This window comes from Elephantulus edwardii, unplaced genomic scaffold (assembly GCF_000299155.1).
Source record: "Elephantulus edwardii isolate Elephantulus edwardi_28Jun2011 unplaced genomic scaffold, EleEdw1.0 scaffold00272, whole genome shotgun sequence".
In the NCBI taxonomy this organism is placed as follows: Eukaryota; Metazoa; Chordata; class Mammalia; order Macroscelidea; family Macroscelididae; genus Elephantulus; species Elephantulus edwardii.
Genome location: NW_006400022.1, coordinates 1,736,348 through 1,759,322, shown reverse-complemented (window position 1 = coordinate 1,759,322; position 22,975 = coordinate 1,736,348). Strand labels below are relative to the sequence as shown.

Here is a 22,975-nt window from a genome sequence, read left to right as displayed (position 1 = left end):
CAGTACGATTGGCACAGGACAGAGCAGAGTTTAGGGCTGTTGTACATAGGGTCGCTATGAGTCGCAAGCGACTCGACGGCACATAACAACAACAACATCAACAGCTATAGGATATGTCTTACAAAATACATACACTTTCTACTAGAACCTTTTATAACTTTTCTATTTTGTAACTTGAATACATATTACCTAGCTTTTGATAGATAGGCCAATTATTTTACAAGACCATTGATATGAAATTATATGTGTATATTTATATGCATGAAGTGTTGGAGGATATGGTCCCTGAACTGTTGTTTTCATTGAGATAATTTTCATGTTGTGGGGTGCTATCAGTTGGTTTTCATTACTGCCTCTTTTATTTTTGAAATAATATTAATATACTATTTTATAACAAAAATAAACTATCTTGTTATAGGAAAATGAAGATGTAAACTCAACCTCTCAAAAAGGATTTTCCCACTGGAAAAATCTCTGGGAGCTTGGGTGCAGAAAACTCTCATGATTTTTAATTTACTTACTGATCCTATTGATATCATTGGGGAACCGCATGAGGATGCTAATGATCTAATTTAAGATTATTCTAAACACCCCCATTGGATTTAGAAATATTCAAGGAAATAGGCAAAATTACACATTACCAAAATGGTAGTGGAAGTAGTAAAGGAAACAGTGTATTGAGACAATCTTTCTGTCATGGGGAAAATTACTTAGCTTCTACTGTCATCCCAGAGATATTCAGGAGAAAGTTCAAAATGCAGCAGAAAGTGAAGGAACATTTAACCAGAGGAATAGAGAATAACAGAGGTGCCTTTCCTTCAGGCTCACAGGTAGTGCCATGTATGTAGACTTTCATGCCCCTAATATTCCCTGGGCATCTGGCAGCTGAGAAAGTCCGCAGAATAGCACTCAGTGTTCATAAAACAAAAAGGACCACTTTGATTTCTTAAAGTGTTTCTATGAAAGCCACTATGGCCTGTGGTGGAGTGAATGTTGGGGTTGGGTTGCAGTCCCTGTGAGTCAGGAGTGGAGATGTGACTTCTCTGTGTCATTTGTTGTAACAGGTTATATTGAAGCGGTTGTCATTCCTGCTGGAGCTCGGAGGATCCGTGTGGTGGAAGATAGACCAGCCCACAGTTTTCTGGGTAAAAAAAGTCAGAGAAACATTTGTTCTCTGAGAATTGAATTTGAGGGTAACATGGTTCAATGCCATTATCCATGATTTAATACTTTTATTTGCAATTACAATGGCATAAGTACTTGGAATGGACCTCATGTTGAAATTGACACTGATCTTCTCAGGCCTGTGGGCTGGCATGAATACCGTCCCCACCTAGGCTGGCACTTACCTGCCTGACTGTCCTACCTTTACCTCTGCAAATAGGACAGTCCGCCAGTGAAACAGACTGGACAACAGTTGGTGTACTCAATAGTTACCTTCCAAATGATATGTTAGCTCTACCCATGGGAGAGTTAGGTAGTGTTAGAAATGTGTAATCCTAGTGTCTCAGAACATAGATCAATTCTATTGTAAATTGCTTTCTATGCAGTACCAGTAAATGATTTTATACTGGTTTACTTAAAAGTTTGTATATATTATTTTCACACCAGATCTTTCTCCTTTCCTTTACCCACCCCACCCTCCACTCATCAAATTGTACAACCCTATAATTAACAATCCAACCCCTGCCCAGCCTAACCCCTCTACTGCCCTCCTACCTTGGATCCTTATACAGGTTCTGAAATAATGGTCTTACAGTCTTATACAGTATTTGTCCTTATGAGAGTGAGTCAGTTCAGTTAGCATAATGTTCTGCAGACCCTCCCAAGTTAGGTAGTAATTTTCAAAATCATTGCTCCTGCATGCTGTGTACTATTCCATCATGTGAATGCACCATAATTTCTCAGTCCATTTGATTGTGGTTGGACATTTGGGCTGGGCATGTGATGGTAAATAATGCTGCTATGAACATCAGTGTACAAATCTCTATTTGTATCATGGTTCTAATTTTCTCAGTGTATGTTACAAGCAGTGGAATAGCTGAGTCATACAGAATTTTTATGTTCACCTTTTGGAGGTTGTACCACTTTACAGTCCCACCAACAGTGTATGAGTTTCTATCTCTCCACATCCTCTCCAACATCTATTAATTGCTGTCTTGTTAAACTTTGAAACTGTGGTGAGATGGTATCTCATTGTGGTTTGAATTTGCATCTCTTTTATTGCCCATGATTTTGAGCATTTCTTCATATGTCTGTTGGCCATCTGAGTATCTTCTTCTGTGAAAAGTCTTTCTGTCTTTTGCCCATTTTATAACTGTATTATCAGTCTTTTTCTTGTGGAGGCCCTCTAGGATTATGTAAACCTTTCATAGGAGACCCTTGTCTGAAATGGTATTGCCAAATATTTTCCCCAGTCAATGATTTTCTTTTTATTCTGTTGGAAATGTTTTCAGTGTTCACAGGATTTAATCTTTAGAAGATCCCATTCTTCAGTTTCATCCTCTCCAGATAGTGCATTTCTGGCTATATTTGACAGTCTCTTTATACCATTGGCTAGGCTGTCTAAGCCTGATCCCAGTTTGTCTCTGAACAACTCTGTGGTTTTGGGCTTTACTCCCAGGTCTCTGGTCCACTTTGAATTAATTTTTTTTTATGGTGTTAGATGGGATCCTGTTTCAGCATTCTGCAGGTAGAAGTCCAGTTTTGCCAGCATCATTTGTTGAAGAGGTAGTTATTTCCCCATGTAATAGGATTTATTTCCTTATTACATACATTTCGGCAATACACAATAAAAGACCTAAATAAATGAAAAAATATTCCCTGTTCATAGGTGGGAAGACACAATATTGTGAAAAGGACAATCCTACCAAAAGCAATCTACATGTTAAGTGCAATCCCAATACAGAGACCAAATTCCTTTTTCAAAGAAATTTTAGAGAAATTGTCAAGTTTATTTGGAGAGGAAAGAGATCTTGAGTAATCAAAGCACTTCTAAAAAACAAAAGTGAAGTGGGAGTCATAGCACTCTGTGACCTCAAAGCCTACTACACCATGGTAGTAACCAAAACAACATTTTTTTAAAAACCCAGCCAAACAATAAAAATAAAAAACAGCATGGTACTGGTACAATGACAGTCACATAGACCAATGGAACAGAATTGAGAACCCAGAAATGAACCCAGCTATCTATGCTCAACTGATATTCGACAGGGAAATAAAACCTGTTGTCCTCCTTTGTCTGCAATTTTATTTATAGACGATCCCATTCATTTATTTTATCCTTTTCTGGTTGTGCATTTTTTGCTATGTTTTCAAAACTGTGTCATATGGTAGGGCTTCTAAATCTGTACCTATTTTACCTCTTATTTTGGTTTTACCTCTGTGTCTTTAATCTAGTTTTAATTGATTTTTGTGTATGGTGTGAAAATGTGGATCCTGTTTCCATTTTCTGCAGGTAGATTTCCAGTTTTGCCAACCCTATTTGTTAAAGAGGCTATTTTCCCCCATTTATTGAGTTTTGTTTTCTTTTAAAATATCAATTTACTGTAGGTAGATGAGTTGATTTCTGGATTCTGTATTGTATTCCATTGGTTGGTCTGTTACTATGGCTGTATAATAGGTTTTGAGATCAAGTAGCATGATGATTCATATTTAATTTTTAATTTTTCAGAAGAGCTTTGCTTATTTGGGTCTCTTTCATTTCCAAATGAAAGTAAAAATAGCCTTTTCTATGTCTGACATATTTTGGACATGTTGCAAGGAGGGACCAGTCCTTGGAGAGCAACCTCGTGCTTGGTAGGGTGAAGGAACAGCTCAGGAAGGGAAGACCCTCTGTGAGGTGGATTGAGTCAGTGACTGGGGTAATTGGGGTGGGGGTGTCAGAGACAGTGAGATTGGCATAGGACAGAGCAGGGTTTAGGGCTGTTGTACATAGTGTCATTATGAGTTAGAAGTGACTAGACAGCACATAACAACAACAACATGTGTTTAAAGAGAGAGCTTGTTTTTCACATTAGGATGGTGCTGAATCTTTGGATTACTTATGGTAGGATTATCATTTTCACAATGTTCAGTCTTCCTATACATTAATAGGGAATATTTTTCCATTTAATTAAGGCCCCTGTGTGATTAAAATTTCCTCTGAAAACCCACTGGAGGGTCAGGTTCTGACTTGACAGTATACAACATTAACAATTATTTCTTGTAATAGTGTCTTGCAGAGGTCTTTTGTGTCTGTGTTGTTGTTATGGACCATTGAGTCCTAATTGACCCATGGCTGACCCTCCAGTGGATTTTTAGAGGCAGTAAAGTACAGAGGAGGAGATTGTTCCTCTCTCCCCTTTGGAGCAGATGGTGGATTTGAACAGCATGCCTTTGTGTTGGCAGTGCAGCTCCTTACCACTAGGCCATGAGAGCTCCCTTCTGTGTCTCTATTTAGATTTAGTCTAAATATTTCACCTTGTGGTTGTTTATTGTGAATATTATCGCTTTACTTGTTTTCTTTTCTTGTTGCTGTAGAAAAAACCAACAGATCTTTGTAGATTGATCTTGTGTTTTGGAACTCTATTAAATTGGTCTACTAAGTCTAATTGGTATTTTGTTGAGTCTTTAAGGTTTTCTTTGTTTATCATTACATCCGTTATACAGCAACAGTTTTGCCACTTCTTTCCAATTGGATGCCTCTTATTTCCATCTTGTCTTATTTCTTATTGTCCTTGTAAAAAACTTCTAATACAAACTGAGTAGGAGTGATGATAGTGGGCATCCTTGCCTAGTCCCTATTTACAAGGGGAATGACTTTTAGTCTATAATGATGTTGGCTCTTGGTTTGTATATGTATTTTTAACTATGTTAAGGAAGCTCCCCTCCATTCTTATTTTGTTGAGAATTTAAATCAGGATGGTGTGTTGCATTTTGTTGAAGGCCTTTTCTGAATAATTTGACGGTATCACATGGCTCTTGTTCTTTGCTTTATTAATGTGACCTTATGTTGATCCATCTTTGCATGTTTTTGTTGTTGTTATGTACCATTAGTCATCTGTGACTCATAGCAACCCTACACACAATCGCTCTGAAGCCTGCCCTGTCCTGAGCCACTCTGACTCTAAAACATCTACTCCCTTTGCCCCAGTTACTGTATCAATCCATCTCATCAGGATCATCTTCTCCTGTGCTGTCCCTCCTCTCTTTCAAGCATGATGTCCTTCTCCAAGGACTGGTTCCTACTAGCCATATGCCCAAAGTATGTAAGTCAGAGCTTCAAAACTCTAGCCTCCAAAGAGAAACTTGGTTTTACTCTCTCCAAGACAGACCTATTCATTTTCTTGGTGGTCCATGATATGTTCAAGACTCTTCTCCAACACCACAGCTCAAAAGCATCAATTCTCCTTCTGTCATCCCTAGTTATTATCCAGCTCTCTGATGCATAGCAAGTAATTGTAAAGACCATGTGCTGGATCAGGTGCACCTTAGCCTCTAGCCTGACATCGTTGCTTCTCAGTACTCTGGAAAGGTCCCTGATCTTTACCTTATTTTACCTAATTTGATTTACCTAATGCAATTCATCATTTGATTTCCTGAATGCTAGTGCCAAGAGTGTTGATTGTGGAGGTGAGCAAGCTGTAACTGTTAAAACTTCAGTCTCTTCTCCATCCATCATGGTGCTGCCAGTTGACCCAGTGGTGAGAATCTTAGTCTTCTTGATGCTGAGCTTCAATCTGTACTGTATACGATAGTCCTTGATCTTCTGCAACAAGAACTTCAGGTCCTCCTCAGTTTCAGCAAGCAAAGTAAAGTTGTGTCATCTGCATAATAGGTTGTTGATGAGTTGTATCATCTGCCTAATAGGTTGTTGATGAGTCTTCTTCCAATCCTGATGTCACATTCCTCCTCGTAAAGCTCAGGTTCCAGAATGATCTGCATATAGATTGAAAAGATATGGAGACTGGATGCATCCTTGACACACTTCCTTTCTTATTTGGAACCATGGAGTGTTTCCCTGCTCTGTTCTGGGGACTGCTTCCTGATCCAAATATAGGTTTCACATAAGCACAGTCAGTTGATCTTGGATTCCCATTCTCCTCAATGTTAACCACAATTTGTTGTGATCAACATCAAATGCCTTTGCGTAGTCAGTGAAACACAGATAGCTCTTTGCTTTCTGCCAAGATCCATCTGACATTGGTGATAATGTCACTAATTTCATGGTCTCTTCTAAACCTAGCTTCTATTTCTGGTACTTCTCAATGTTCCATTTGTTTTTGCTTGCATGTAATATGAGTGATATTGAATGATAATTTCTACATTCTGGTTTTTTTTTTAATGTCAGTTGGCCAGGTAGTTGCCCTCCAGATTTCTTGGCACAACCTGGTGAGCAAGTTCAGGCCAGCATCTGTTGAAATATGTCAATTGGTATTCTATCAATTCCTGGGACTTTATTTTCTGCCATGTCCTTCAGAGTAGCATGAGCCTCCTCCTTCATCACCATTGTCTCTTGATCATATATTGTTTGTTGAAATTTTTCTGTGTCATCCAATTCCAATTCTTTATACTACTTCTGTCTTCTTTTAATACTTCCTTCATCATTCAATATTCTATGCATAGCATTCTTAAAGTATTTCAACTTGAGACTTGAATTTTTTCTTTAGTACCTTCAGCTTAAGAAATGTTTAGCAAATATGACCCTTTTGATTTTCAGACTCCATTTTTTTGCACATTGCATTATAATACTTTGTTTTGTCTTTCCATGCTGGCCATTGAACTCTTCTATTCAGCTCCTTAACTCGATAATTTCTTCCCTTTGCATTGGCTTCTCAGTGCTCTAGTGTAATATTCAGACTCTCTTCTAACATCCATTTACATCTTCGTCTGTCTTTCTAATGACCTTTTGCATTCTTCATGGATCATACTGTTGATAACCTCCAACAGCTCATCTGGACTTGTTAATAATTCCATTTGGTGGTTCTGATGAATTTTATACACACACACACACACACACACATGTGTGTGTGTATAGACATAGACATAGACATAGACAGACGTAAACGTAGACGTAGATGTAGACATGACATAGACATAGACATAGACATAGACATAGACATAGTTGGATTCTACTGGCCAGGACTTTGTAATTATTTGTGTTTATGTTCATGAGAGATATTGGTCTATAATTTTATTTTTTTTGGTGGTGCCTTTGCCTGGTCTTGATATTAGGTTTATGCTTGGTGGTATTTTTTTTTTTTGGTGAAGTCTTTGCCTAGTTTTGATACTATGTTTATGCTTGCTTAAATCACGGAATGACTCTGGGATTGTTCCTTCTTTTTCTGTTTTGGGGGCTTTTTCCCGAAATAATATAAGTAGAATTAATGATAATTCATCACTGAATGCTTAGTAGAATTCACTCATGAAGTCATCAGGACAAGGGCTTTTTTTTGTTTTGGCATTCTTTTCATGATCTACTCAATTTCTTCTTTTGTTATGGTTCTGTTCAAGGATTCTACTTCTGTCTGTGTCAGTTTGGATGGGGTGTGGGATTCTAGGAATTTGTCCATTCATTTTGTTGTTATTGTTGTGTACTACTTAATCAGAACCAATCCAGAGCTAGCCCTTCAGCAGATTTTCAGAGTCAGTTAATCCCAGGGGAGGAGATTATCTGTCTTTCTACCAAGGAGCAGCTGGTGGATTCAAACTGTGTGTTGTTGGGAATACAACCAGAGCTCCTTTTTAGATTTAGCTTCTTACCATTAATCCATCAGAGCTCCCATTCCTTTAGGTTTTCTAATTTGTAAGTGTGTAGCTTTTCATAATCCGTTGTTTCATGTGCCACTAGCAACTCATAGCCACCCTATCTATTTACCGTAGCTCTGAATCCTGCCCTGTCTTGATCCAATCTCATTGTCTCTGACAAGCTTACCCCAGTAACTGTGTCCATTCATCTGACCCAGGGTTATCTGATCCTGCTCTATCCAAGTGTGATGTCCTTTTCCATGGAATGGCCCCTCCTAGCAGCATGCCCAAAGTATATGAGATGAAATCTCAAAGTCCTTGCCTCCACAGATTAGCTTGTTTTCACCCTCTTGCCCTGTTTGTTCTCTTGAAAATCGCTGACATGTTTAATACTCTTCTCCACAACTCAAAGGCATCATTTTTTTGTCTATCTTCCTTAGTCATTATCCAGATGTCTAACGCATAGCAAGTAATTGCAAACACCATGGCTGGGATCAGGCACACCTTAGTTTCTAGATTGACATCATTGCTCTTCAGCATTCTGGAAAGGTCCTTGGCAGCTGACTTTTCCAGTGAAATTCATCTTTTGACTTTTGACCGCTGGTACCAAGAGTGTTAATTGTGCAAGCTCAAGCTGTTAACAGTCTCAGTCTTTTCTTCATCTATCATGATGCTGCCAATATGTCACTTATTTCGTTTCTTATATGAGTTATTTGTATCTTTTCTTTCTTTTGTTAAGTTTGCTAATGATTCATTGATTTTATTAAGGTTTGAAAGAACCAGCTTTTGGTCTTGATGATTTCAGTTTTTTTTTCTATTTTCATTTCATTGATTTCAGGCTTTATCCTAATAATGTATTTTCATCTGTTGTTGTTGTTGTCGTCATCGTTGTTGTTTTTCTTATGTGCTGTCAAGTCACCTGTGACCCATAGCGACCCTGTGTACCTTGTTCTGAGCTAGTCTCACTGATTCCGAAACACCAACCCCCACTACCCCAATTACTGTATCAATCCATCTCAACCAGGGTGTTTTTTTTTTCTGTGCTGTCACTCCACCTTTCCAAGCATGATGTCCTTCTCCAAGGACCATTCTCTCCTGGTCACATGCCCAAATTATGTGAGACTAAGGAGCTTCAAAATTCTAGCCTCCATGGAGAAACTTGGTTTCACCCTCTTCAAGACAGACTTAACTTGTTTTCTTGGTAGTGCACAGTATGTTCAAGCCTCTTCTCCAGCACCACAATTCAAAACATCAGTTCTTCTTCTGTCAACCTTAGTCATTGTCCAGCTCTTTGATACATAGCAAATAATTGTGGAGACCATGACCTCAATCAGTCTCACCTTAATCTCTAGAATGACATTGTTGCTTTACAGTACTCTGGAGAAGTCCTTGAAAACAGATTTTCTCATTGCAGTTTGCCTTTTGATTTCCTGACTGCTTGTGCCAAGAGCGTTGATTGTGGAGCCAAGCAAGCTGTAATTGTTAACAACCTCAATCACTTGTCCAACTATCATGATGTTGCCAGTTGGCCCAGTGATGAGACTCTTTGTCTTCTTGATGTTGAGCTTCAATCCATATTGAAGTCTACCTTCTGCAGCAAGCACTTCAGGTTCTCTTCAGTTTCAGCGAGCAGGGTTGTGTCATCTGCATAAGTTTTTGATGAGTATTCCTCCAAGCCTGATGTCACATTCCTCCTCATAAAGCCAAGGTTCCTGAATGATCACTTCTGAATATAGATTGAAAAGGTATGGAGACTGGATACATCCTTGACACACTCCTTTCCTGATTTTGAACCATGCAGTGTTTCCCTGGTCTGTTCTGAGGACTGCTTCCTGGTCCAAGTACAGATTTCACTTAAGCACAGTCAAGTGTTCCGGGTTTCCCATTTTCCTCAAAGTTAGTCACAAGTTGTTGTAATCCACACAGTCAAATGCCTTTGCATAGTCAATGAAACATTCCTCTGGTACTTTTTACTTTCTGCCAAGATCCAGAAGCTGTGAGATTAGTTGCTTGTTCTATTTTTTGTTTGCAGGAGATGCTGAGTGAAGTAATTTATTTTACTCCTTTCTTCTTTTATGTTTCCTTTGCTGTAGTCTGAACCTGGGGACTGCCTTTGCAGTATACTAGATGTTTTCATATGTTATATTTTCATTTTCATTCTTCAAAAGAACTTTTAAATTTCATGTTTATATATTCTGTAATCCAATAGTGTCAAGTAAGGTGTTTCATTTAGCTTCCACTTTGTTGTTGTTGTTGTTATGTGCCGTCGAGTTGCTTGCGACTCATAGCGACCCTATGTACAACAGCCCTAAACTCTGCTCTGTCCTGTGCCAATCGCACGGTCTCTGACACTCCCATCCCAATTATCCCAGTCACTGAATCAATCCACCTCATAGAGGGCCTTCCTCTCCTGCGCCGTCCCTCCACCCTCCCAAGCATGATGTCCTTCTCCAAGGACCGGTCTCTCCTCTCAACATGTCCAAAGTATGTTAGACGGAGCCTCAGAATTCTTGCCTTCAAGGAGCCACCCGGTTTAACCCTTTCCAGGACAAATCTGTTTGTTTTCCTAGCAGTCCATGGTATTCTCAATACTCTTCTCCAGCACCACAGCTCAAAGGCATCAATTCTCCTTCTATCCTCCTTGGTCATTGTCCAACTCTGATGCATAACAAGTGATTGCGAAGACCATGGCCTGTATCAGATGCACCTTAGTCTTCTGAGAGACACCATTGCTCTTCAGTACTTTGCAGAGGTCCCTAACAGCAGACTTTCCCATGGCAATGTGCCTTTTAATTTCCTGGCTGCCACTTAGGATGGTTTATTTATCCTTTGTCCTTTTGTCATTAATTTTATTGCATTGTGATCTGTGGAGATACTTTGTATTATTTCACTGTTTTGTTTTGTTTTTTTAATTTATAGAGGCTTTGTCCCCTAATTTATGGCCAGTTGTGGAGAATGTAGTATGTGGTCTTAAGAAGAAAATAATTTTTTTGGATGTTGTTGTCAATGGTGTGATTGAATCACCTTCAACTCATAGTACAATAGCTCTGAACCCTTCCCTGTCATAAGACAGTTTCACTGTCTCCGACACACCTATGCCCATTACCCCAGTTACTGTGTTAGCCCATCTCATCCAGAGTCTCCCTTTTCTGTGCCTTTTTGAGTATTGTGTCCCTCTCCAGGGACTGGTCCCTCCTGTCCACATGCCCAAAGTCTGTGAGACAGAGCTTGAAAATCCTTTCATCCAAGGGGCAGCTTGGTTTCACTCACTCCAGGACAGACCTATTGGCAGTCCATGGTATGTTCAAGACTCTGCTCTACCACCATAACTCAAAGGCATCAATTATTTTGTCACCATTAGTCATTGTCTAGTTCTCTGATGCATAGCAGGTAAATGCAAAGACTGTGGACTCAGTCAGGTGTACCTTAGCCTCCATATTAGTATCATTGCTCTTTAGACTTTGGATAGGTCCCTGGCAGCAGATTTTCCCAGTGCAATTTGTCATTTGATTTCCTGACTTCTGGTGTTGAAAGTGTTGGCTGTGGAGCTAAGCAAACTGAAATCCTGAATATGTCTATGAAGTCAAGTTTGCTAATTGTGTAGTTTATTTTTCCTGTGTACCTGTTGAATTTTTTAAAGTTGGCCTCTCCTCCAGTTGTTGTGGTGTGTTGATGTCTCCTACTTCAGTTGTTGTACTGTGTATTTCTTTTTTCAATTCTATTTATTGTTTTATATATTTTGCGAATCTATCACACATTTGGTGTGTACATATTAACTAAGGTTATGTACGTTTTGTGTTCTGTTGTACCTTTGATCATTATATAGTTCTTCATTCTCTCTCTTTTATTTCTTTTCTTTCATTGTCTCTTATTATGGCTTTCACCCTGAAGTCTGACAGCAGCTTGAGGTGTTTGGAATCACAGAAGCTGAGAAAGATTTAAATATAAGCTATCATATCAAGGGCTGGATAGTGGGAGATAGGTGTTGAATGGAGTAGCTGGGAGTAGAAGGGAATGCTGGTGAAGCAGGGAAATGGGTGATTTAAAACACATGTGTCAAGGGTGGGGGCAACACAGAAACTATTGGTTATTTCTAAAATTGGGAAATATGTTTCATGTGCTTTTTTCCATAAAATACTTGTCCATAAGATACTGTTCTAAATATGAGCATTCAGATTCAAACAGACTAAGAGGAAGGATAGGTCAGCCACTTCTGAAATAGCAGGCCTTCAAAAACCCTATGTGCAATAGAACACACTTAGACTAGCAGATTGGGCAACTGAGGTGAAACCCTCAATTATAGAAACACAAAGGAGGAGGAATAGTTGTAAGCAGACACTTGTGATTGGAACATGGAATGTGAGAAATATGGATGTAGGAAAATTGGGTATTGTTAAGAAAGAAATGGAATGCATAAATATTGACATAGTAGATATTAGAGAGATGAGATGGACTGGCATGGGGCATTTTGAGTCAGATGGTCATATGATCTCTTAAGCTGGAGATGAAAACGTAAACAAAAATAGCATTGCTTTCATTGTTAAAAAAGTCATTTCTAGATCCGTCTTGAAATACAATATTGTGAGTGACAGGATAATATTCATACACATACAAGGAAGTCCATTGAATCCCACTATCATTCAGATATAGTCACCAACAACCAGAGCCAAAAAAGAGGGGAAAAAATATTTCTACCAACTTTTGCAAAGATAGATCAAACATGCAATCAAGATGATTAATAATAATGGGTGACTGGAATGGAAATTTGGGAACAGAGAAGAAAGATCAGTAGTTGGAAAACATGAACTTGGTGACAAAAATGAAGCTGGAGATAGAATGATAGAATTTTGCACAATCAATGATTTATTCATTGCAAGTATGTTTTATAAGAAACATAAATGCAGGCTATACACATGAATTTCACCTGATGGTATGCATAGCATCAGATCGATTACATCTGTGGAAAGAACCTCTGGAGAAGCTCAACATCAGCTGTTTAAACTATGCCAGGTGCTGATGTGGAACAGACCACCAACTACTCATATAAAAGTTCAAGCTAAAGCTAAGGAAAATTAAATCCAGTCCACAGGAACCAAAATATGACCTTAAGTCTATCCCACCTGAATTTCAAAACCGTCTCAGGATGAAGAGATGAGGCCTTGAACACTAATGAGCGAAGACCACGTGAGCTGTGGGAGGATATCAAGAATATCATACAGGAAGAATGCAAAAGGTCATTACAAAAACAGGGAAGGAAAAAAATACCAAGGTAGAGTTCAAAAGAAACACTAGAGTGCCGAGAAGCCAAACCAAAGGGAAGAAATCAAGATCTTAAAGAGTTGAAGAGGTTTCAAAGAGAAGCACAGGAACACAAAGTTAAGTATTATAAGGAAATGTGCAAAGAGCTGGAGTCAGAAAATCAAAGGGGCTGAACTAGCTCAGAATTTCATAAGCTGATGGAACTGAAGAATAAATCCAAACTTCGAATTGCAATACTTAAGGATGCTTTGGGCAGAATATTAAATGATCCAGGAATTACTAAAAAAAAACATGGAGAGTATATAGTCACTGTACCAAAAGGAATTGGTGGACACAGAAGAATTTCATGAAACAACATATTAGCAAGAGCCTGTGGTGATGAAGGATGAAGTTCAAGCTGCTCTGAAGGAATTGGCAAAAAATAAGGCCCAAGGAATTGACGGCATCCCAGTTGAAATATTTCAGCAACTAGAAGCTGCCCTAGATGTGTTCACCAAGTTGTGCCAAGAAATTTGGAGGACATCCACCTGGCCAACTGACTGGAAGAGATTTGTTCCCATTCCAAAGAAAGGTGATTCAACAGTGCAGAGATTATTGAACAGTATCATTTGTATCACATGCAGGCAAGATTCTGCTGAAGGTTATCCAAAAACGACTGAAATAGCACATTAACCGAGAACTGCCAGAAGTATAGACTGGCTTTAGAAGAGGCCATTGTACTAGGGATATTGTAGCTAATGTTAGATAGATTTTGGTGGAAAGCAAGGAGTAGCAGAGGAATGTCTATCTGTGTTTCATTGACTGTGTTTCATTGACTATGCAAAGGCATTTGACGGTGATGACCACAACAAACTGTGGCTGACTCTAAGAAGAATGGGAATAAGTAGAAATATTAAGAATATATCAAAACTTTTCTAGTTGTTTAGAAAGCAATAAGAAAACAAAATAAATTTGAACTGTAATAAAACGATACTTTAAAAAACCACTCTGTTATTACCACCCAAATAATTTCAACTAAAGGCACTAAGGGGTGGAAGTAGCATTTAAACCTTAGTTCTGCCCATCTTATCTATCTTCATTTTGATTTACTAATATTTTTCAGTTATATGTGGTAAATCCTTCCTAAAAATAGAATATTATAAAAAAAATAGAATATTATCTTAAACTCTCATTTGTCACTTACTCTACTTAATGTCATATTTATTTTTAATGAATTTGACTAGATTATACCTTCCATTATTTCTATTTCACTATTTACTTTCTGGTTCTCTTTTCTTTCTTTTTCTTATTGTCCTCTATTTAAACTGTCACCACCAGATCTACCTTGTAACTTTCCAGTTGGAAGGCTAGAGTTGGTGTAATAAAAATATACTTGAGAGTTTCACGATGCATTGTTTGATCTTAGATGACCTACTTCTCTAAGTCAACCAGAAAAACTATTTGTCTCCTGTAATTACTGTTAAGTCTAAATGAGATGAATCATATCTCTGATATATAGATAATAAAAACTCAATAAATATTTTTTTAAAAGTAGAATGGGAATCATAGAAAACTTGATCGTGCTTATAGGAAACCTATACTTGGACCAGGAGGCAGTTGTCAGAACATAGCATGGAGACACTGCCTAATTCAAAATGGGGAAGGGTGAATGCCAGGGATGTGTCCTATCTCTATACCTTATCAATCTATACACAGGGCAAATTATACAGGAGGCTGGGTTCTGTGAGGATAAATGTGGCATCAGGATTGGAGGAAGATTGCTCAATAATCTGTGTTATGCAGATGACAGAATCCTGCTTGCTGAAACTGACTGCAGCCTTCAATATGGATTGAAGCACAACATCAAGAAAACAGAGATTCTCACCACTGGGCTGATTGGCAGCATCATGATAGATGGTGAAGAGATTGAGATGGATAACAGCATTAGTTTGGTTGGCTCCACAGTCAACACTCTTGGTGCCAACAGCCAGGAAATTAAAAGACTAATTGCTTTGGAAAAGTTGGCTCTCAGAGACCTCGCCAAAGTACTGAAGAGCTGCGATGTCTGGAGACTAAGGTGCACCTGATTCAGGCCATGGTCTTTGCAATCACTTCCTATGCATCAGAGAGCTGGACAATGACTAGGAATGATAGAAGGAGAATTGATGCCTTTCAGCTGTGGTGTTGGATAAGAGTATTGAATGGACTGCTAAGAGAATAAACAGGTTCCTCTTGGAGAGGGTGAAATCAGGCTGCTTTCCTCTAAGGGATTTTGAAGCTGTCTGACATACTTTGGATATTTTGCAAGAAGGGACCAGTCCTTGGAGAAGGACATCATGTTTGAGAGGGTGGAGAGACAGTGCAGGAGAGGAAGACCCTCAATGAGATGGACTGATTCAGTGACTGGGGTAATGGACATAGGTGTGTTGGAGACAATGAGATTGGCACAGGATAGAGCAGGGTTTAGGGTTGTTGTGCATAGGGTCACTATGAGTCACAGGCGACTCAATGGCACATAACAACAAAAGTATTGCCACTCTTCTTCCTAAAGGATTCCATTTGCTTGGCCTATATATTTTCTCATCCTTTGATTTTTTTAATCAATGTTTCTCCTTGTATCTTAGTTGTATCTCTTATAGACAATATATTGATGGGCTTTGTAATTTTTAATCCATTTTGCTACTGTTTTTCTCTTAATTGATGTGTATTTAAGCCTTTCACATTGAATGTGATTATTAACAGGCTAGTATTTATGATTGCCATTTTGCTCTGTTTGTTTATTATTACTTTGATTACTTTGTAATGATTTCTTTGATCCATTATTACTTTGGTCCATCCTCTTTCCTCTGCTATTTTTCTTTAGTATTTCTAGTAGAGCTGATCTTGTTTACACAATTATTTACACAATTTCCTTTTGTTTACACAAATTTCTATGTTTCTGCCTTTCTGCAAATAACCCAAATTTTCCTGCATGTTTGATGGACAGTTTTAGTGGGTACAGTATCCTTCGCTGGCAATTGTATTATTTTGGCTTTCTATTTATGTCATTCCATATTTCTCTGTTGTTCACAGGGTTTTCTTCTTTGTCTCACAAAGTTTAAGCATATTGTTAGAAAGGTGGGGTTTCAACAAAAGATAGGAAAACCTTCAACCAGAAGGATTGACAAAGTAACTGCTGCAGTGGGCTCAAGTATGTCCGAAATGATGAGGATGGCAAAGGATAGGATAGGATTCTGATCTGTTGTTCATAGTTCCACTGTGAGTTGTATACAAGGGCACCTAATAACACCAACAACAATGTGTTCCATCCCATTGTTCCATCCTATTAATTTTCATGGAAAAATAAATTCACCAGGCAAAACTTCATGCACTTTCTAAGTTTGTCTGGGCTGCGGTTGTTTCTTTTCTCTGTACCTCATCTCCCTTAGTTTGTACTGCCTTTTAGAGTGCAGTGATCACAAGATGATCTCAATGATCTCAGTTGGTTGGCACTTCTTAAACTCCCCTCCCCTCATATCACCAAGCTGCCCTGTAAGACAGACCAATTTCCTCAATCTTCCCACATACTTTGATTGTTCCTTCAGCTCTTAAAGACTCCAGTAAGAGGTCTATCAACAGTGATTGGAAGATCGAACTCCCTGGAGAATTCCAGATTGCCGGAACCACTGTCCACTATGTTAGAAGGGGACTGTGGGAGAAAATTTCTGCAAAGGGACCAACTAAAATGCCACTGCATCTTATGGTAAGTTGATGTATGCTTAGTTTTGTTCCAAACATGGCCCTCACAGAGTGACTAGTGGCCTTGGGTTGGAATTAAGATGGTGTATGAGTTCTGATTCCCAGTTTCTGATGTTTGCTGCTTGTTCCTCACTCTTTGTTTTTTATTAGTTTGCTTACAAAGTTTATATACATTGTGTTTTGCACTATTATTCATTCACATTGTGTTTCATACAGTCGTTCTCATCTGTTATGTTTTATAAAATTACTCACCATTGGACCTTGCCCATCATTACTCTTTTTTGCCTGGATCCTTTCCATTTCCTTCCCCCTCTCCCTCCACTTACCAAACTGTTCCACTCTTGACCATCTTTCTCTTTACCCTCATTAAGGCAGGCTTCGGGAAGAACTCTCTTCTCCCTTATCATCTTTGTGGCTCTTGGTTGGCATGGTTCCCATCATCTGCAAAAGAAATTGGTGAGCAATGGTGATTAATTGTATGAAACACAGTGTATGACTTTTTATGAAGATGGTGCTGAACTTGAAAAAGGAAGCCGCTGCCCCTTCCAAACCCGAAGCCAAAGCAAAGGCATTAAAGGCCAACAAGGCAATCCTGAACGGCATCCACAGCTACAAATAAAAAGAAGATCTACATGTCACCCACCTTCCTGTGGCCTACGATCTTGAGACTCTGAAGGCAGTCCAAATGCCCCCAGGAGGGTGCTGCCAGGAGAAAAATGCTTGACCACTATGCCATCATCAAGTTTCCCCTGACCACAGAGTCAGCTATGAATAAGATAGAACAACACATTTGTGTTCATTGTGGATGTCAAAGCTAACAAAGCACTAAATCAAACAAGCTGTAAAGAAGCTCTATGACATTTATGTGGCCAAAGCCAACACCTTGGTTAGGCCTGATGGAAAGAAGGCTTGTGTTCAACTTGCTCCTGACTATGATGCTTTGGATGTTGCCAACAAAATTGGAATCATCTCAACTGAGTCCAATTGGCTTATTCTAGATACAAATTTTTCTCACCAAATAAACCACAATGTATGGGAATGATAAACCACTATGTACATGAATGAAACACAATGGATATGAATAATTATATGCATACCAATGAAAAAACAATAATAAAAGAAATTCGCTCCAGAGTATTTCAGCCTCATTTGCAAGCTGCCTGTTAGATTCTGTGGTTTTGTTTTTTGTGTGTTGTTTTTTTTAAAATAAATTTTGTGTAGTGGTTTTATAAAAATGTATAAAAATTGTAATTGATACTTTTTTTAAAAAATAAATTTTTGTTTTATACTGCTTTCCTTACAAAGTCTGTATATATTGTTTGAGAGTCTGTGATTTCATATCAGATCTCAGGATATATAGCTGGTGTCTGAATATTAGAAACTAACTTGTAAAAATTAAATATTGATTCTGTTTCCACATCAGTATCACTCAGCTTTTCCAGACCCGTCCTGCAGCACACATTTGGAAATTAGGAGGATGAACTACATCCTCTATATATTTGCTTCCTAGGTGGTCTCTAGAAATGTGCGATTGTTTCAGGTCAAGATTCTTTTTCTCATCTGCTGTCTTAAGAGAGTCCCTTGTGGCACTGATGGTTAAGTATTTGATCAGTAACTTAAAGGTTGGCAGTTTAAACTCACCCAGAGACACGACAGAGGAAAGACCTGGCAATTTATTTCTGAAAAGCCACACTCTTGGAAGACATCTAGAGCCCAGTTGAGTCTGCGGGAAATGGGGTTACCCTGAGTGTTAACTGATTCCTCAACAATTGATATGGTCTGCCTCAAGAAAGAAAGACTGCTTTATATCTCTGATTATTCAACTTTTAAAATTGTTAACAGTATCCGAAGGAGAAAAATGCCACCGTTTCTTTGTTCAAAAACTCTCACTGCAGTCCAGTTAGAAGTGATTGGTAGCTGACCACTGATAGTGGGTTTTCAGGAGGCTGTAAACAACATGGAGGGTGCTGAATTTTCTCCCATGGAGCTGCTGGAGTATTTGAACTTCCAGGGAGGTGGCCTCTATTGGTTAGCAGTGACTGCCTAGTTCCTGATTATCCAAACTTAGTGATTCTGTATCTTGTTCCAGAGCATAGAACATAGGACAGTGCTTCTGACTGCAATGAAAGCACTTTTGTTTTTAAGATTTGTCAGTGTTTCTGCGTGGACACACTTTTCTTCCATTAATTTGTGAGCTTGGGCAACCAGTCACTGTTAAATTTAGGTAAATCTGAACATCTTTTCTGCCTGCTACCTGTGGTATCTCCTTCAGAGACTGGCTCTGCAAAGGAGCACTGCCCTTTCACCCATCACCAAAGGAGATCCTATATAAGTACAAATCCTACTGCAATTTTTTATAAGATTCCAACAAACCAGAGTCAACCAACAACATAACTGTCCAGAAATCTACTCACGCAACATACAGTTGATGGCATCTAGTCACCTGGTAGCTTTCTGGTTTCAAGCTACTGTACCTGAGCCATTTCTCCATAATAAGAATATTTCCTTAGACAGTTGGGAACAGGGAAGAAGGATCAGTGGTTGGAAAATATGGACTTGGTGACAGAAATCAGGATAGAATGATAGAATTCTATACAATCAATGATTTATTCATTACAGATACCTTTTATAAGAAACATAAAGGCAGACTATACACAGATGGTATGAACAGAAATCAGATTGATTACATCTGTGGAAAGAATTGTTGGAGAAGTTTAGTAATAGTAGTGGAAACAGGTGCTGATTGTGGAACAGACCATCAACTACTCATATGCAAAGTCAAGTAAAGCTAAAAAACAAATCCACAGGAATAAAAAATTTGACATTGAGTCTTTACACCTGAATTTAAAAGCTGCCTCAAGAACAGGTTTGAGTCCTTGCACACAAACGAACGAAGATTAGATGAACTGTGGGAGGATATCAAGAATGTTGTTGTAAATGTTCATTAAAATTAATTAAAATATGCAAAAAAAGAATGTTGTTGTTATAAGTGCCTGTGACTCATACTGATCCTAAGTACAATAGCTCTGAAGCCTGCCCTGTCCTGAGCCAGTGTCACTGACTCCGACACATCTTCCCCCATTGCCCTAGTCATGGTATAAATCCATCTCATTGGGGTCTTCCTCTCCTGTGCTGTCCCTCCACCCTTCCAAGCATGATATCTTTCTCTAAGGATCAGTTCCTCCTGGCCACGTGCCCAAAGTTTGTAAGACGGATCTTCAAAATCCTAGCCTCCAAGGAGAAACTTGGTTTAACTCTCTCCAAGACAGACCTGTTCATTTTCTTGGTGGTCCATGATATGTTCAAGCCTCTTCTGCAGCACCACAACTCAAAGGTATCATTTCTTCTGTCATCCTTAGTCATTTTCCAGCTCTCTGATGCATAGTAAGTAATTGTATAGACCATGGATTAGATCAGGTGCTCCTTAGTCTCTAGACTGCCATCATTGCTTCTCATACTCTGAAAGGTCCCTGACATCAGATTTACCTAATGCAGTTCATCATTTGATTTCCTGAATGCTGGTGCCAAGAGTGTTGATTGTGGAGCTGAACAAGATATAACTGTTAACAGCCTTGGTCTCTTCTCCATCTGTCATGGTGCTGCCAGTTGGCCCACTGGTGAGAATCTTTGTCTTGAATCCTTGATATTGAACTTCAATCCATACTTAAGAGTACAGTCCTTAACTGTCTGCAGCTAGCACTTCAGGTCCTCCTCATTTTCAGCAAGCAATCTGCATAACATAGGTTGCAAATTAATCTTCCTCCAATCCTGATGTCGCATTCCTCCTCATAAAGCTCAGGTTCCTGAATGATCTGTTCTACATATAGATTGACAAGGTGTAGAGAGAGGACGCATCCTTGACACATCCCTTCCTGATTTGAAACATGCAGTGTTTCCCTGCTTTGTTCTGAGGACTACTTCCTGGTCTAAGTATAGGTTTTGCATCAGCCCAGTCAAATGTTCTGGGATTCCCATATTCCTCAAGCTTAGCAATAATTTGTTTTGATCCACACAGTCTAATGCCTTTTCATAGTCAGAGAAATACAGACATTACTCTCATACTCTCTGCTTTCTGCCAAAATCCACCTGACATTGGTGATACTGTCTCTAGTGCTACAGCATCTTCTAAACCCAGCTTGTATTTCTGGTAGTTCTCTGTCAGTGTACTGTTCCAATTGTTTCTAGATAATGTTCAGCAGGACTTTGCTTGCATGTGATAGAAGTGATTTCCACACTCTGTCAGGTCACCTTTTTTTTTTGGAATGAATCTTTTCTCATCCACTAAGAATACAGAATGTTATTACAAAGATAGAGGAAGAAGAAAAGACAAAGATGGATGTCAGAAGAGACTCTCAATATTGCACTAGAGTGCCAAGAAACCAAAGCAAGGGGTTAAGAAGTTAAGGGGCTGAATAAAAGATTTCAAAGGACAACATGGGAAGAAAAAAGCAAAGTATTATAACAAAAGGTGCAAAGAGATGGTGTAGGAAATTCAAAAGGGCCAAACTCACTTGGCATTTCTTACCTGAAGGAAGTGACAAACTAATTCAAGCCTCAAGTTGCTTACTTAAGGATGCTCGGAGCAGAGTACTGAATGATACAGGAAGCATTCAAAGAAGAAGAAAGGAGTATACCAAAAGAAGTTGGCTGACACAAAAGTATTTCAAGAAACAACATATGATCAAAAGGTGATGAAGGAGGAAGTGCAGGCTGTTCTGAAGGACTTGGCAAAATATAAGGCCACCGGAATTGATAGAATACCAAATGACATATTTTAAAAAAAATACTTCCCTGGACATGCTCACAAGATTGTGCCAATAAATATGGAGGACAGCTACCTGACTGGAAGAGATGAATATTTATTACCATTCCAAAAAAAGGTTACCTGATAGGAAATTATGGAACAGTATCACTAATATCACATGCAAGCAAAATCCTATGTAGATGATCAAAAAATGACTGGAGCAGTGCATAGAGAACTACCAGAAATACACACTGTGTTTAGAAGAGGTCATGGCACTAGAGACTTTATTGCCAATGTCAGATGGATCTTGGCAGAAAGTAAAGAGTCCCAGAGGATTGTCTATGTCTGTGTTTCATTGACTATGCAAAGATTTGACTGTTTGGACCACAACAAATAGTGGCTAACCTTGAGGAGAATGGGAACCCCAGAACACTTACCAAACCTATACTTGGAAGTAGTCCTCAGCACAGAGCAAGGAACCACTGCATAGTTCAACATTAGGAAAGGAGTGCATCAGGGATGTGTCCTATCTCCCTACATTTTTAGTTTATATGAGTTTATATGCAGAACAGATCATTTGGGAGGTTGGACTTTATGAGGAGGAATGTGACTTCAGGATTCGAGGAAGACTAATCCACAATGTGAGTTACGTAGATGATACAGCCATGCTTGCTGAAACCGAGGAGGACCTGAAGAGCTTGCTGCACAAGGTCAAGGACTGTAGTTTTCTATATGGATTGAGGCTCAACATCAAAAAGTCGAGTCTCCCCATTGGGCCAATTAGTAGCACCATGATAGATGGAGAATAGATTGAGGTTGTTAATAATCTCAGCTGTTGGCACCAGCAGTCAGGAAATCAAAAGACAAGTTGTACTTGGAAACTCTGAAGTCAGGGACCTCTCCAGAGTACTGAGAAGCAACAATTTCAGTCTACAGACTGAAGAGTGCTTGATCTAGACCATAGTCTTCGCAGTTACTTGCTATGTATCAATGACTAAGGATATAATGACTATTTATCAGTGACTAAGGATAATAGAAGAAGAATCAGTGCCTTTGAGTTGTATTACTGGGAAGAGTATAACATGGACTGCCAAGAGAACAAATAGGTCTGTTTTGGAGAGGGTGAAACCAAGTTTCTTCTTGGAGTTTAGGATCTTGAAGCTCCATCTCACAGACTGCATGTGGCCAGTAGGGACCAGTCATTGGAAAAGGACATCATGTTTGTAAAGGTGGAGGGGTAGCATATCAGAGGAAGACTCTGGATGAAATAAATTGACATAGTAACTGGAGAAATGGGGGTAGGTGTGTCAGAGTCAGTGATACTGGCTCAGCACAGTGCATATTTCAGAGCTGTCGTACTCGGGTCACTATGAGTCACAGGCAGCTCAACAGCACATAACAAACAGCAAGAAAAAGCTATGCTGCAGTCCTAAAAGCGCACAGTTTGAATCCACCAGTAGTTCCATGTGAGAAAGATAGACAATCTTCCCCTGTTGGATTAAATGCCTCTGAGAATCCACAGGGTCA

At 39.0% G+C, this 22,975-nt stretch overlaps 1 protein-coding gene across 1 annotated transcript in view; it reads left to right on the top strand.

The window, feature by feature from the left end:
* ADAMTS17 (ADAM metallopeptidase with thrombospondin type 1 motif, 17) overlaps positions 1–22,975 on the top strand; it is a 530,244-nt gene that overhangs the window by 428,403 nt on the left and 78,866 nt on the right. The window contains exons 16-17 of the mRNA XM_006900064.1: positions 1,065–1,145; positions 16,551–16,708. Coding sequence (XP_006900126.1) covers positions 1,065–1,145; positions 16,551–16,708 — 239 coding nt within the window. The remainder of the gene's footprint in view (positions 1–1,064; positions 1,146–16,550; positions 16,709–22,975) is intronic.